General features: G+C 35.1%; 1 protein-coding gene across 1 annotated transcript in view; it reads right to left on the reverse strand.

Annotated features, from left to right (window-relative positions):
- Positions 1-12,990, reverse strand: part of ADAMTS19 (ADAM metallopeptidase with thrombospondin type 1 motif 19) — a gene marked incomplete at both ends in the record, with an annotated part of 158,118 nt that overhangs the window by 41,225 nt on the left and 103,903 nt on the right. The window contains 4 exons of the mRNA XM_079548727.1: positions 283-410; positions 3,243-3,412; positions 4,470-4,600; positions 8,181-8,282. Coding sequence (XP_079404853.1) covers positions 283-410; positions 3,243-3,412; positions 4,470-4,600; positions 8,181-8,282 — 531 coding nt within the window. The remainder of the gene's footprint in view (positions 1-282; positions 411-3,242; positions 3,413-4,469; positions 4,601-8,180; positions 8,283-12,990) is intronic.

The raw sequence follows: 12,990 nt of genomic DNA on the forward strand, positions 1-12,990 counted from the left end.
TCAACTTTAGAAGATGAATTCAATTATCCAATGTGCTTCAGTTTCTTATAATCAGCCATACGTGGGATACATATTCCTGCATCTAAATCTTCAGCAACTTCAGATAATGTGTTCCAGTGAGTGAAAAGAGTTAAAATATTTTAGTATGATACATAAAGAAACATTCAGTCTTGGCCATGCATTTTGCAAAATTCCATCAGAGAAGTAACACATATTCATAACAAATACTTTCACCCACACATATGTACATACATATCCATTTTCTAAAGAAGTAATTTATACCTGGCATCTACCATCTGCACAGATGTCTAACCCATGCTGGCCACAGGAAGTCCCATCCATCACCTTTTCTGTTAGAAGAATGGGTTGATCCTTTCCAGACGGTGTACAGAATAAGGCACATGGCTTTTCTTTAGTAGCAATTCATAGAAAAAAAAAGAGGTCGTGAAAGGTCAGTTAACAAATAAAAAAAAATCAACAGTATTTTAAAAGTTGATTTATACTCATCTTTTCAGTATGAATCTACATTAGTATAAGAAGTCATCTCAGTTAATGTGGGGGAAAAAAAAAAAAACAAACCAACACACATTTTCTGTCCTTTTCTCATGTTTGTAGAACTCAAGTTCTTTTTCCTCCTAGAACATACTTCTGCTTTAAACTTGGCTTACATCATACTCCTGTCATGTTCATTGCTACAATTAAGAATACACACATTTCAACTGATGGAATATTTTGGTTGTAATCTATACTTTCATTCTACTAAACTTCTGACAGATCATAAATATTGGTTAAAAAAGAAAGTTAACACTTTCCAGATTTTCTAACTATGCAGGTCATAGAGGGAAAAAGAAAAAAAAAAAAAATTGAGTAACTGAAACACCCTGGGAAGAAAAATATAAGGATTTACCAAGTCCACATTTTAAAAAAAGACAAAATACTGAACACATTCTTTCTAACATCTCTACCACAGTCATGTAACTTTCTAATACATTTCTACAGCATTCTGCAAAACATTTTCATTTTGAAAAGAATTAAAAAGAAATTTTATCTACGTGGCCATGTATTCCACAGGGTCATCATTTATAAATAATGAAGTTTTTTCTATCACTGCCAAAGTAATAACAAATAAAATAAGTGTCCTCTCAGTGGTCAACTGAGTACAAAATCACATAACTTTTTATATCTTTAATCACAAGTGCATTAACTCAGAACTCTTTTCCAAATCTTTTTCAGATTCTTGAAAGGATAATGTCAATCTTGAAATTGAAACTGATTTCATTTGGATGCATTCTACACCACTCATACTTCATGCTGACTTTTAGATTCCTGGAGTGCATTTTTATTAGTAAATTAAACAGTTCCAGGAAACATTCAAGGGCACTAGAGCTCTACTGTCTGTACAGTTAAACTGTAAAACAGTCTGTGGCACATTTTTTGCCTGTGCCATCTAGCACTAGCTGGGTCTAAACTAGAAATTGCTGCTTGAAAAGGGCCATTTCCAGAAAGCAGCTTGGATGCTACCGTCTTTTTCAGAGTGTTAGATAGCTGAGAAGTATGGACATAGGCCTTCTCTGCCAGCTCACTTGCAAACCAGAGAGCAGTCTGGGCACATTTAACATACTAAAATTGACATAGCTCTGGGTATCTCCAGGGGAAAAATACAATCAGATGTGATCTTTTTTTGCCAATACATGAAGCCAGTTAGACACAAGCCACCTCCAGTTCAGAAGCATGAGACTCTGCCTGAGCTTGTACATTCTGCATTTCTGCTATATTGCTTAAACAGTAAAGTAAAAGTCACCTGGTATCTACAAGAACCGCATGCATCAGAATTCTTCAAAAGAGTACCTTAATAGAAAATTTACAAACTAAAATTTTTTAAGGCACTGAACTCAAAAAGACAAACCAAACAAACAAACAAAAAAAAAAAAAAAAAAAAAAAAGAAAAACAAACAAACAAAAAAAAACAAAAACAAAAAAAAACCAAAAAAACAGAATCAAGGATCAAGGAATGATTTCTGTTGAAAAGGCCCTGAAAGATAGTCCAGTTCCAATCTGCCTCCAGTGTACAGGGACACCTTCTACTAGATCACATTGCCCAAAGCCCCATCCATCCTGGTCTTGAACATCTTTAGGCTGAACAAACCAAAACTTCTCTGGGCAAAGTAAAAAATCACTTCATGATGTCTAAATTAAACCTTCTTTATTTTTAAAGCCATAACCCCCTGTCCTATCAGTACAGTCCCTGGCAAAGAGGAGCTTTTCATCTTTCTTGCACATCCACTTTAGATACTGGTGAGCCATTGTGAGGTCTCCCCAGTGCCTTTTCTCCTCCAGGCTGAACAATCCCAGGTCTCTCAGCCCATCTTAATAGAAGAGATGCTGATCGTCCTCATGGCCCTATAGGTGACCTCACTCATGCAACAGCAACTACTTTGGACATGGTGCACAGTTCAGTCCTCGTAAAGTCCAGAGGGAAAATATCTAAGGGTTTGGGAAAAATGGACTTTTGTAACACTGGCATTATTCAGCTTATGTCCAGTTTTGTGCTTCCTTAGCGCAGCTTAAGACATGAACATGCTTGATGAAAATAGTCATCTGTTCTCAATGGAAAATGGAAATATGTCGACATTTTTCATCAGATGACTGAATTATTCAAAGTCAGATTGAAAATTTATGATCCTTAGGATATATGTCAAATGTTTCTGCTTAAAATGAAATTTGGTAAAATAAAGCCAGATTGATTCAGTAGATAAGGGCCTTTCAAATACATGAAGAGAATTTTCTTTACTCTGAAAGAAGAATAACAAGTTTTCATTCTGCCACCTTCAGTCTTCTATATAATCTCATAATTTAGTGTTAAAAAAATCTTCTTTCAGATGGACATATGTTCACCTAGGTTTGTTGTGTAGGATAACAACTTCCCATTTTTCAGGATTCAGCAAAATCTGTCCTTTGTAATGCTTGTGATAATTTGTCTTGAGGGAAATATCAATGGCAATTGAATACTTACAGTATTCTTCTGTCATTCTTGGCACAACTTTACTACTAGTTGTAAAGATTCTTAATTTCTCAACTTAACTGTTTTCAGTCCTTAACTCTTTCTGCTTGCTTTTCTTCTGTTGTTGTTGTGTTTGGTCAGTTCATTGGTGTGTTTTCATTTTGCTTTTGCTTTTAAATTATTGCTATTTATTAAAGAAAGTATAATAATTTGGGAAATGTGAGAGATGTCTTTGACTTACCATTATCAATGACAGCCTGCCATTGGTGCACGTGCTTCTGATATGAAGATCTGACACTGAAAGCCTGGCACTGCCAGTCTCTGAAGGCAGGCACGCCAGCAGGACAGGAAGGATTTTCACATATCCTATACTGCATCACGGGGCCATGACACTCACCTTCAACGCCCAGACTAGAAATGATGGCATAAATATAGTCATTTATTGTTAGCAATATCTATAAACATACAGCATAGCTTGTTTAAGATAAACACAAACAATTTAAATAGCAGTTTTATTGATGACATAATATTAAAAAATCACTCACAATAAACTCACAGAACATGTTTGACTTCTGTTTGGACTGGCTGCATTACAGGTAATGGTGCTAAACCATAACTTACACTTGATCCCAAAGAAGCACTAGTATTACTAGGGATGTTTAGCAAAGAGAACCTTCATTAAACTTTTGGTAAAGTTCAGTTGATTTTTCTATTGTTGCTTTCTATTGTTGAACTGAGCCAGGAATGCAAGTGAAAGGACATATAATGCCTGCCTTAATAGAGATTTGTTACCTCTCCATTTTTTTTAACATATGTTGTGTTACAAAATTTAGGCAAAACTCTTTTTCCTGATGTATAAGTTGTGATTGTAGGCATCAATGAATACATGCAGAATAGTGAACTGCAAAAAATTGGAGTTAATTACCGAAACTGTTGCCTGGAAAAATGAATTTAAGTGAAATTGAAACGTCATTAAATTCTACAAAGTTTTAGGCATGCTATTGGAAGTAGTATTTAGGTGAGAGGATATAAAAATAGCCTCTTTTCAATCTAAGGACTCTGTTAACTACTGTTTATTAGCATAGCCATATCCAAGTTTTCCTTATGGCTCTCTATGCATACATCCCTCTTAATTCCTCTGTCTTCTGCACTCCTTCCGTTTCCGTTTCCCTTTCCCTTTCTCTTTCCCTTTCCCTTTCCCTATTTTTCTTTACCAAAATGAAAAGACAAGAATTATGTACTGGCACTCTGCAAGTCAAAAATTACTCATTTAGTTTTCTCTTTGATCTTCAGGTGAAGCTATAAACAAAAGCTTTAACATGCAACTAAAAAAATCAAATACTTAGTTCATCTAAGCCTTTTCAGTATTCATTACTTATAAGACAGCAATATCTTAATGAGGTTCTGTACTGGAACAATTTAAATTCTGTTCAGAAAAATAGAATTGGAATCCTGAACTTATTTTTACCCAGGACATTTGCGCTGTCGACTGCTGATTCCAGTGTTGCAAGTACGGCTGCAAGTGCTCCACATGCTCCATTCCCCCTCCATATGTTCCACCAATGTTGTCCGATTGGTACATTCTCCAGCCTTACACCACTAGATAAAAATTCATCAGTTAGGTAAATAAATCAAGGTATATGCAAAACAACTCACTACTCCACAAGGCAGAATCCAAATATTTTGTTCAAAAGATTTCATATGAGTCAGGAGTATCTCCTCCTACTGCTTCTGCAGCTCTCTCTCCTGTATAAGTGACCTTCCTCTAGCTCTTTGTCCAAGTACCAAGTGCAACTCTTGTCTACAAGCTCATGCTGAAGTTCATTTTCAACACAGGGTGCCTCTGGAAAAGAAATGGTTTCCAGATCACACTGTCCACTTTGTTTGAGGCTGGGCCCTGCTTAGGAAAATGCTTCTGGGTCCAGCCAAAGCACATTGCAGGGATTGCCCATTTGCTGAATCAGATGATCACGCTACTGTGTTTTGGGCTGTGCCCCCAGCTTGATTGGTTCACTAGTATAGGTATAGCTAGTATTTATCACTGATAATCCTGTGACAATTGTAACATGAAATTCTATGAGTAACATGAATACTATGAATTGGAGAAAAAACAAGATTTTTTCACAACTTGCATTCAAAGAGACAGGAATGGAATCCTCCATAGACTAGTGCTGAAAAAGTCAACTGAACTTCTGACATTTATTTAAAGAAGTCCAGAATACCACCTCAATAATCTTGTATTTATCTGTCATTTCCCATGATAACAGCAATTTCTCACTATCCAATCACAATTCTTATACTTTGTAGCCTATGTCCATATCTTGTGACAAGCACTATACATTTGCAAAACGCCAAGTACTTATCAATTTACACCAGCTGAAAATCTTTTTCATTGTGTCCTGGTTTCAACTGGGACAGACTTGATTTTCCTCATAGTGTCTGATATGCTATGTTTTGGTATTAAGATAAAAACAGTACTGATAACACACTGATGTTTTAGTTGCGAAGTAGTGCTGTACAGAGCCAAGGACATTTTCACTTCATTTCAATTTCATTTTCTCAGCTTCTTGTACAGCCCTTCCAGACAGGTGAATGGGAGGCACAAAGAGCCAGGAGGGGATAGATCCAGGACAGCTGACCTAAACTGGTCAAAGAGATATTCCAACTGTATAGAATCATGTGGAGAAAAAAAAAAATAAGAAAAAAAAAAAAACCTTTTAAACTGAGGCGACTTGGCCACAGCAGTTGCTGGTGCTCAGGGACCGTCCAGGCATTGGTTATCGGCTGGTGAGCGAGTGGTATTTGTATCATTTGTTTCGTGTATACATATACATATGTATCTAGTTATTATCATTATTGTTATTTCTCTTCTATCCTATTTAACAGTTTAAATGTCAGCCTATGAGTTCTACCTATTTATTTTTCTATTCTGCCTCCCATCCTGCTGGGATCAGTGAGTTTGGCTGCTTGTCACGTTAAACACATGAAATATGAGATTTCCACAATTATAAAGCAATAAGGCTATAGCAGACAACAAAGAATTAATGTCATTGTTCATGACTATGAACTTAACACATTTATCTTTGCACTCTAGATTACTGGTGTTACTATTTAATAGATAAAGTACATCACAAACTCGTATCTTGAAAGGAACAAAACATGTCAATAATAAAAACAATAAAGACCTTTGTAACTTTTATAAAATAATTCTGTTATCTGCACTGTGTGCAATAAAACCTTGTCTAGCGTTAAATTTTACCTACAGTTTCTAACTGATCAATTGAGCTTAATTTTCTGCCCTAAATTATAGCATTGCAATGATGACATAATTTACCAAATTTGAGAAGTCTTCATAGAGCTGCTTAAATTTTTGCACTGAATACACAATCAGAAACTACAAATTTTGTAATTTGATATTTCAGACTGAACATACTCATATTTATTTAATCATATTCCTTCAGATAGACAGGCAAAAAAGAGTTTTCTCTAGAGACTGCATCTTCCTGATGGGGAGTTTGAGGGGTGCTTAGAAATCCTTGACTTATATGTCAGATGAGCTGGAATGAGCTTAAACCTAGAGAGGCTAAGCAAATGATACTCAAACCACTTCCCAATATCCTAAGCAAATAATACGAGACAAGAATATATCATCTCTACAACCTAAGACATAAAGTAAACAAGAAGAAGTATCTCTTCTAATTCTCTGAGATGTTTCAGTTATGTCTGCTTAGTTTCTACTGCTAGTCATAAATAAGGTGTCCCTACAGCTTGACACAAAACTCACTGAGCCATTTGAATTTGAATCAGTAATATTTCTTACACTTACTACTTATTTCCCTCCAACTAGCTAAGCTCCTCATAGTTCTCCCAGGACTCATGTCATGTCACTACCATATAATAATGTCTTCATAACTACCAACAAGAACAAGTTGTCTGCAATTACTTGCTATTATCACCTTTTTGCAAATGAATTAATGACGTACAGACAATGATGTTCAGAACGTACACTAATTTTGGGCTGTCTGAATGTTCAAATGGCTGTGGTTGTATTACAGAAGAATCTGGGTCTCAATGAGTTCCACTATTTTCTTATTCCACACCAGAGGCACACTAGTATCAACATAAAGAATAAAAACTTCAACAAAAGATATGTCTATGTCTTTCCAAATGTTGATTCCAGACAAACCATCATGCATTTATCAGAATCAAAAGATCATAACAAATGTAAGACTTTTAAAAATATGACAATTAATGCACTCTGGTTTTTCTTCAGTATACAAAAATTTTACTACTTGAAAAATTTAGCTGATTAATTGATTTATTTGCTCTTCTTAGAATCATTGAATGGCTTGTGTTGGAAGGGATCACAAGAATCATCAAGTTCCAAACCCCTGCCACAGGCAGGGTCACAAGCCTCCACAAACCTCCGGAAGATTAGGGATATGATGACAGTCCTTGGTGACTGCAGTATGACTCAAAGAACAAATCACTCCAGAAGGAGACTGCTGTCAGCACAGTATCATGAAAATCCCAAGACACGTGCATATTTCTGTTATGTTATCTATTTACTGAAAAGTATCTAACTACTTTACAGTTCTATTCACACAGCAGCAGCATTATTATAACATGAAAGCTCCTGAAGAACAACAATTAATGTAAGGCAGACTTCAGATGACCATTAATTTCTCCTTGACAACATATTTGCAGTGACATTAATTGTTCCTTTTGGTGTACGGACACTGTAAATACCTCTTTAAGCTTATCCTAAATAGTTAGATTGCAAATCTGATTTTACGTGGAAATTGGAGCTGAAATTTTTCTGTCTTTCAAAGCTTATGTTTCTGCTCACAACAAGCAGGGCAACAATGGCATTCCATTCATAAACATGACACAAAAACAAAGCAAGACTGAAATAGAACAGTGCAAGCATCAAAACAGGTGGCTTTGATTAACTTTTTAAAAGCATTTCATTGCTTGTATGGAAATGTATTTTTGTACTATGTCTAGATTATATAATAGAAAATACATAGTTCATTTTATTATGTATGTATAGTTTTCATGAAAATTGAGGTAAGCAGTAACTTTAAACAAATGCAAAGACATATTCAGTTTTTCCTTAAATGTCAGGTGTTCAGTGTAACCTGTGTTGCTTTATTACTTCTGCTGTAGGAAAACATACCTTTCCAGTCTCACAGTCTGTTCCATCCATAGGTGGATCCAGTTTAGTTTTGCATTCCTTCTCACTTTCCACCTTACACCACAACCCAGTGCATATGACATGCTGAAAACCAAGTATATAGGTATATAGGTATACTATAAAGTATGAAATCTGTCTTAAGAAAAGTTACTTTCTGCACATAATTCAATAATTTTATAATAAAGTTACCAGCTTCAAGATATTAAAAATAGGCTAAAAGTGGACAAAAATCAGTAAGGGCAAACTGTGCTTCACTTTCTATTAATCACTGACACATGATACAAGCCAAGCTTGTGTGCTGACAGAAAGGGGAAAGAAATCCCTGAGTTTAACCCTAGAGGTCATGGTCTGTGCATACTCCAGCACTGACAAAGCACATAGGAATAACTTTGCACCATGTTATGAACATGTCAGTGTGCAGATGCACTCCAACTAGGACTGAAAGATGCATGACAATGCTAAGGCCGAAAGGAGGATTCTACTTTTGTTTACTAGCACACAAATCAGGAAAGCCACTGGGCACCTGGATAAAACTAAATTTTTTAGCATCATTTTAGAAACAGGTGAGTACAAGGGATGTGCTTCTTAACAACATTTGGAGCTTTCAGAGCTCCATATTAATCCATATTTTCACTCATTTTATTTAGAATCATGGAAACATTAAGGTTGGAAAAGACCTCTAAGATCATCAAGTCTAACCATCAATCCATTATCACCATGTCCACTAACTTCATCCCTCAGTGTCATATCTAAATATCTTAGTGCTCATTCATTTTATATGAAAGGGAGAAAGCACTGTCACTACCAACAAAAAGCAAGATTTGAAAATGAATCTATTTATATACACAAGATGTAATCAATCTTGGTACAGCTACGCAGACTATGATCACTGGAGGTTTGTAAGAACATATTCATAAAAATTTGGAAGTTTCTCTAGGACTTCCTAATGCCCTGTGTTCATACAACTACAATGAATACTTCCAGTGATTCATAATCTTCATTACACTGGAAATACCTCAAAAATAAATAAAATCTGACATCTACGAAGAAGATACAAAACAAGGTGAAAATCAGGCTGCAATATTTTTGCTGGGCAGGAAAAAGCAGATGAGAGGAATTCCCGTCAGTTGTCATTTATGGAGATTTTTGGAGACAGAAAGAAAAATGCTTATTCTGCCTGCTGTGAGCATCAGAACAAGATAACTTTATCTTCTTCAAATGTTAGTACACCTTTGCAGTATTTCTCCAAATTTCCTTGGCAGCTGAAGAGAGGAAAAAAAGGATCCAGGAGATGTTGGAGGGTGGTTGCTCACAGTGCACATAAAATGTAAAGATCAGGAGATTTTTGAACCCTGGGCTGCCAGAAGACATGGTTTTTTTGTGACTGAAATGATTTGGTACATTGGTAAAACTACTGACAGTCTCTGTTTCCTTTATACTATGCATGAAAATTGTATGACAAACCTTATGCTGTCGTGAAAAGTCTTAGTGCGCAGGAAACATGTGCTCTAATGAACAATGAACGACTGTATCATTTTTTTAAAAAGGCAAAGATTGCAGAGGGCTCAGGATTGAAGCAGCCACATTCACCTCCGGTTCATTCTGCTGCAGTTTTGTGTCAAAGCAGAACTGACATGACAACAGTCAGGCTACGGTAATCCTAAAATTTAGCTACAGAAGACCTACGCTGTGTTCAGAATAGTTTTTAACAAATATTTTTCAATACCAAATTGTAATTATTGTCCTTATTCCAAAGATAATCTGTATTTCTAAAATTATTTTTATAAATACACTTCAAGATAAAACTTGACAGCAACAGGACTTCTTCAAATAGTGAAGAAAAGACAGCGTATCCCATGTTCAGGACTAACTGCTTCCACTTCTACTGTGAAATGATTGACTGCAGTGCTGCCACAACTCAGCCTCACTGAAACAAAAATATATGCTAATCTACTGGTCCTAATTAATGTCTTCATTCATCAGAGACTGCATCTGAAGAAAACTTATCCAGATTTTCAAAAATTAAAGTCAAATTTTCACATACTGATGTATGTTTTCCACTTTTTTGATTTCCAAATATTTTCAACATTTTTCTTAACTTCTCTTGAAAAAAAAAAAAGAAACAATACTTCTATTAAGAATATGTGAATTTGAGAATGATGCATACTACAAGACCTTCTCTAGAAATCTGCAGTGCTTCATGTTGAGACTGATTTGAAAACCAGCAGAAATCTGGAGACCACTATCAGTAGTACAGTCACCCAAAATTCAGAGCACAAACTTCTGAAATGCAAATTTACTGCTCTAGGTAGAAAGCTTTATCTATTCATAATATGTATAGTTACGTTCACAGAGGTTTAGTGGCTATCATAACCACAATAAAATAGCAGTTATAATTAGACTAAGGTGGAAAATTAGAGTAACTGGAAGTGATAAAAGTATACTAATGATATTAAACTATTCCTAATCTGTAAAATACTTTTTTTGTGTATACAATACAAAACAAAATATTGCCAAGCATACATGAATTATTTTTTCTTAAAGATTAGGCTAGTAGTTAATCTGAGTTTTTAACATTTGAAATTTAATAAAATATAACATAAAAGTCACAACGTTACAGAATTCCTTTATTTTTAGGGGCTTTTAAAATGAGCAAGGGAGATCTGTGTGCGTGATAGGGATACTTTTCCAATCATCTGGAAAGAGGATCCAGCTGAAAGGAAGGAATGGATACAAAATGAGCATTTCAGAACTGTATATGTGCAAAGTCAAGATTGTTTACAGTGTGGTGGTGGATATGAGGATGGATATTTCTCCAGGGCTATAATGTTTCCATGACTTTCGTTCTTTTCATTGTGATCTTTCCCTGAAATGTCTTAAAAATCACCATGAAATATAACCAGTCTCCTACTTCTTTAAAAAGATTGCAGCTGTGTTATGACAGGAATTGTTTTAGTGGAGCTGACTAGATAGCACTCACATCCTGGACTTTAATCTTGAAAGCCAGCATTCAATAGTTCAATGATTATATTCAATTGTCAAGTTCTACATTTAATCATCGAGAACTACTTCTGGGCCATGATCTCGCTATCTGTTATGCAAAACAATGTTAGGTCTAATTGATTCTTGTGTGAGACATCATGGGCATAAAAGCGAACTTGGCTCCTTTACAAGATAAGCACAGTGACATGACATAAATTTTGTACCCAGAGATCCACTCACACTTTTCTTAGGCTCTATAAATTTTGCTTAGGATATGAAAAAGAAGTTTTTTAAATAAAGCTGAAAAGAAAAAAAATGCTGTCTAGATACTACTCATGCAAGAGTGAGGCTCACTTAGGAAAATACAGGAGTAGAAATTCAGTGGTGCTTTCAGTGCCTTACTATAGACATTAAATCACAAAAAGGAATTCCAGATAGCAAGTGAAAATCGTTGGTACATGCAGTATTTCTCAGAGGCTGCGATGTAAGACGACTGCAAATAATTATGGAGTGCTGTTCAATAATAGAATTTGTAGGAAATTCTGAATGTACCACTGATATTATCATTTTGATATCATTAAGAAAACTGATTTTCATTATTATTCAATTGTTTTCTTAGTTGAATAGCTGTCAAAAAAAGAAATGAACTTGTTTCAAAAAAAGACTGCATGAAGTCTGTGGTCAAACCAACTCCCAGTGACAAAAAAATGTAAGACTGACTTACTTCATGATTTATCTTCTACACAGTTATGGTGAAGTGCATGAATCCTTCAGCAAATAGAGCAGATTCAAGAAATCCTTGGCTATAAACTGTTGGATTTACTGAAGTTTAACTGAACCTTTAAGGAGAATGTTTCTCACTCATTTCTTGGCTTCTGGACAATAACTGTAACCACAGTAAACTGCCAGTTACTGGCAAAAATGTATGCAGTAATAAATGAACATAGTTTGGCCTTCATGGAAAATTCAGTGGTTGCCAATGCACAATAAAATAATTATTGTAATAAATTGATATTGCAACTTCAGAAGTACTGTTTTAGTTGTAGAAGAGTCTTCCATGCACTGATTTCTCTAACGGAAGACAGAATAATCTGCATAGTTAAAATAGTGAACTTTGCATTAACTTCATAATATGGAAAATGAAAGAATTTGGTAAATTCAACATATTCGTTATTTCCATCTAACATCATCAGATTCCAAGAGAAAGATGATAAAAAATTGACTACAAACATCATAATAATAAATAATAATAATAAATAAATAATAATAAATAATATCAGTGTTACACAGTCCACGTACATGGAGAATTTTTGGAAACTTTGTATAGCTTAATTCTAGCTCAACTTAAATGGCAATATCTTTTTTTTTTTTTTTTTTTTTTTGTATGTGTTCTGTCTATTGCTCTGAGATTCCTTTTTGCTACAGAAATCTTATTTAACTGCACTGGAAATCCTACTGCCATGGCACTACATGCCATGAGCTCACTAGCCTGAGCTCACAGGGTATAACGCTGCAAATCAGGGTCTATTCAGAGAACCCAAATAACACCACTGTAACACCACTGTTTTCACTCTGAGATTCAATACTCAAAGCATAATGAAACGGAACCCACACACACAATCTGGTCCCGGTGGAATAAATAGTAAATATTCCATTTGTTGCAGTGAGGTGGCTTCACACTTCACACTGTGCAATTCTCTATTTCTAAAGCACAAGGAACACATCATTGATGAAGAAGAACTTGACTCAGTATGTTTTGAGATTCAAAGCAAGCCTTACAAGATAAACAAATGAGAATGTTTATTTTAAC

This window comes from Tetrao urogallus, assembly GCF_951394365.1.
Source record: "Tetrao urogallus genome assembly, chromosome: Z".
NCBI lineage: Eukaryota > Metazoa > Chordata > Aves > Galliformes > Phasianidae > Tetrao > Tetrao urogallus.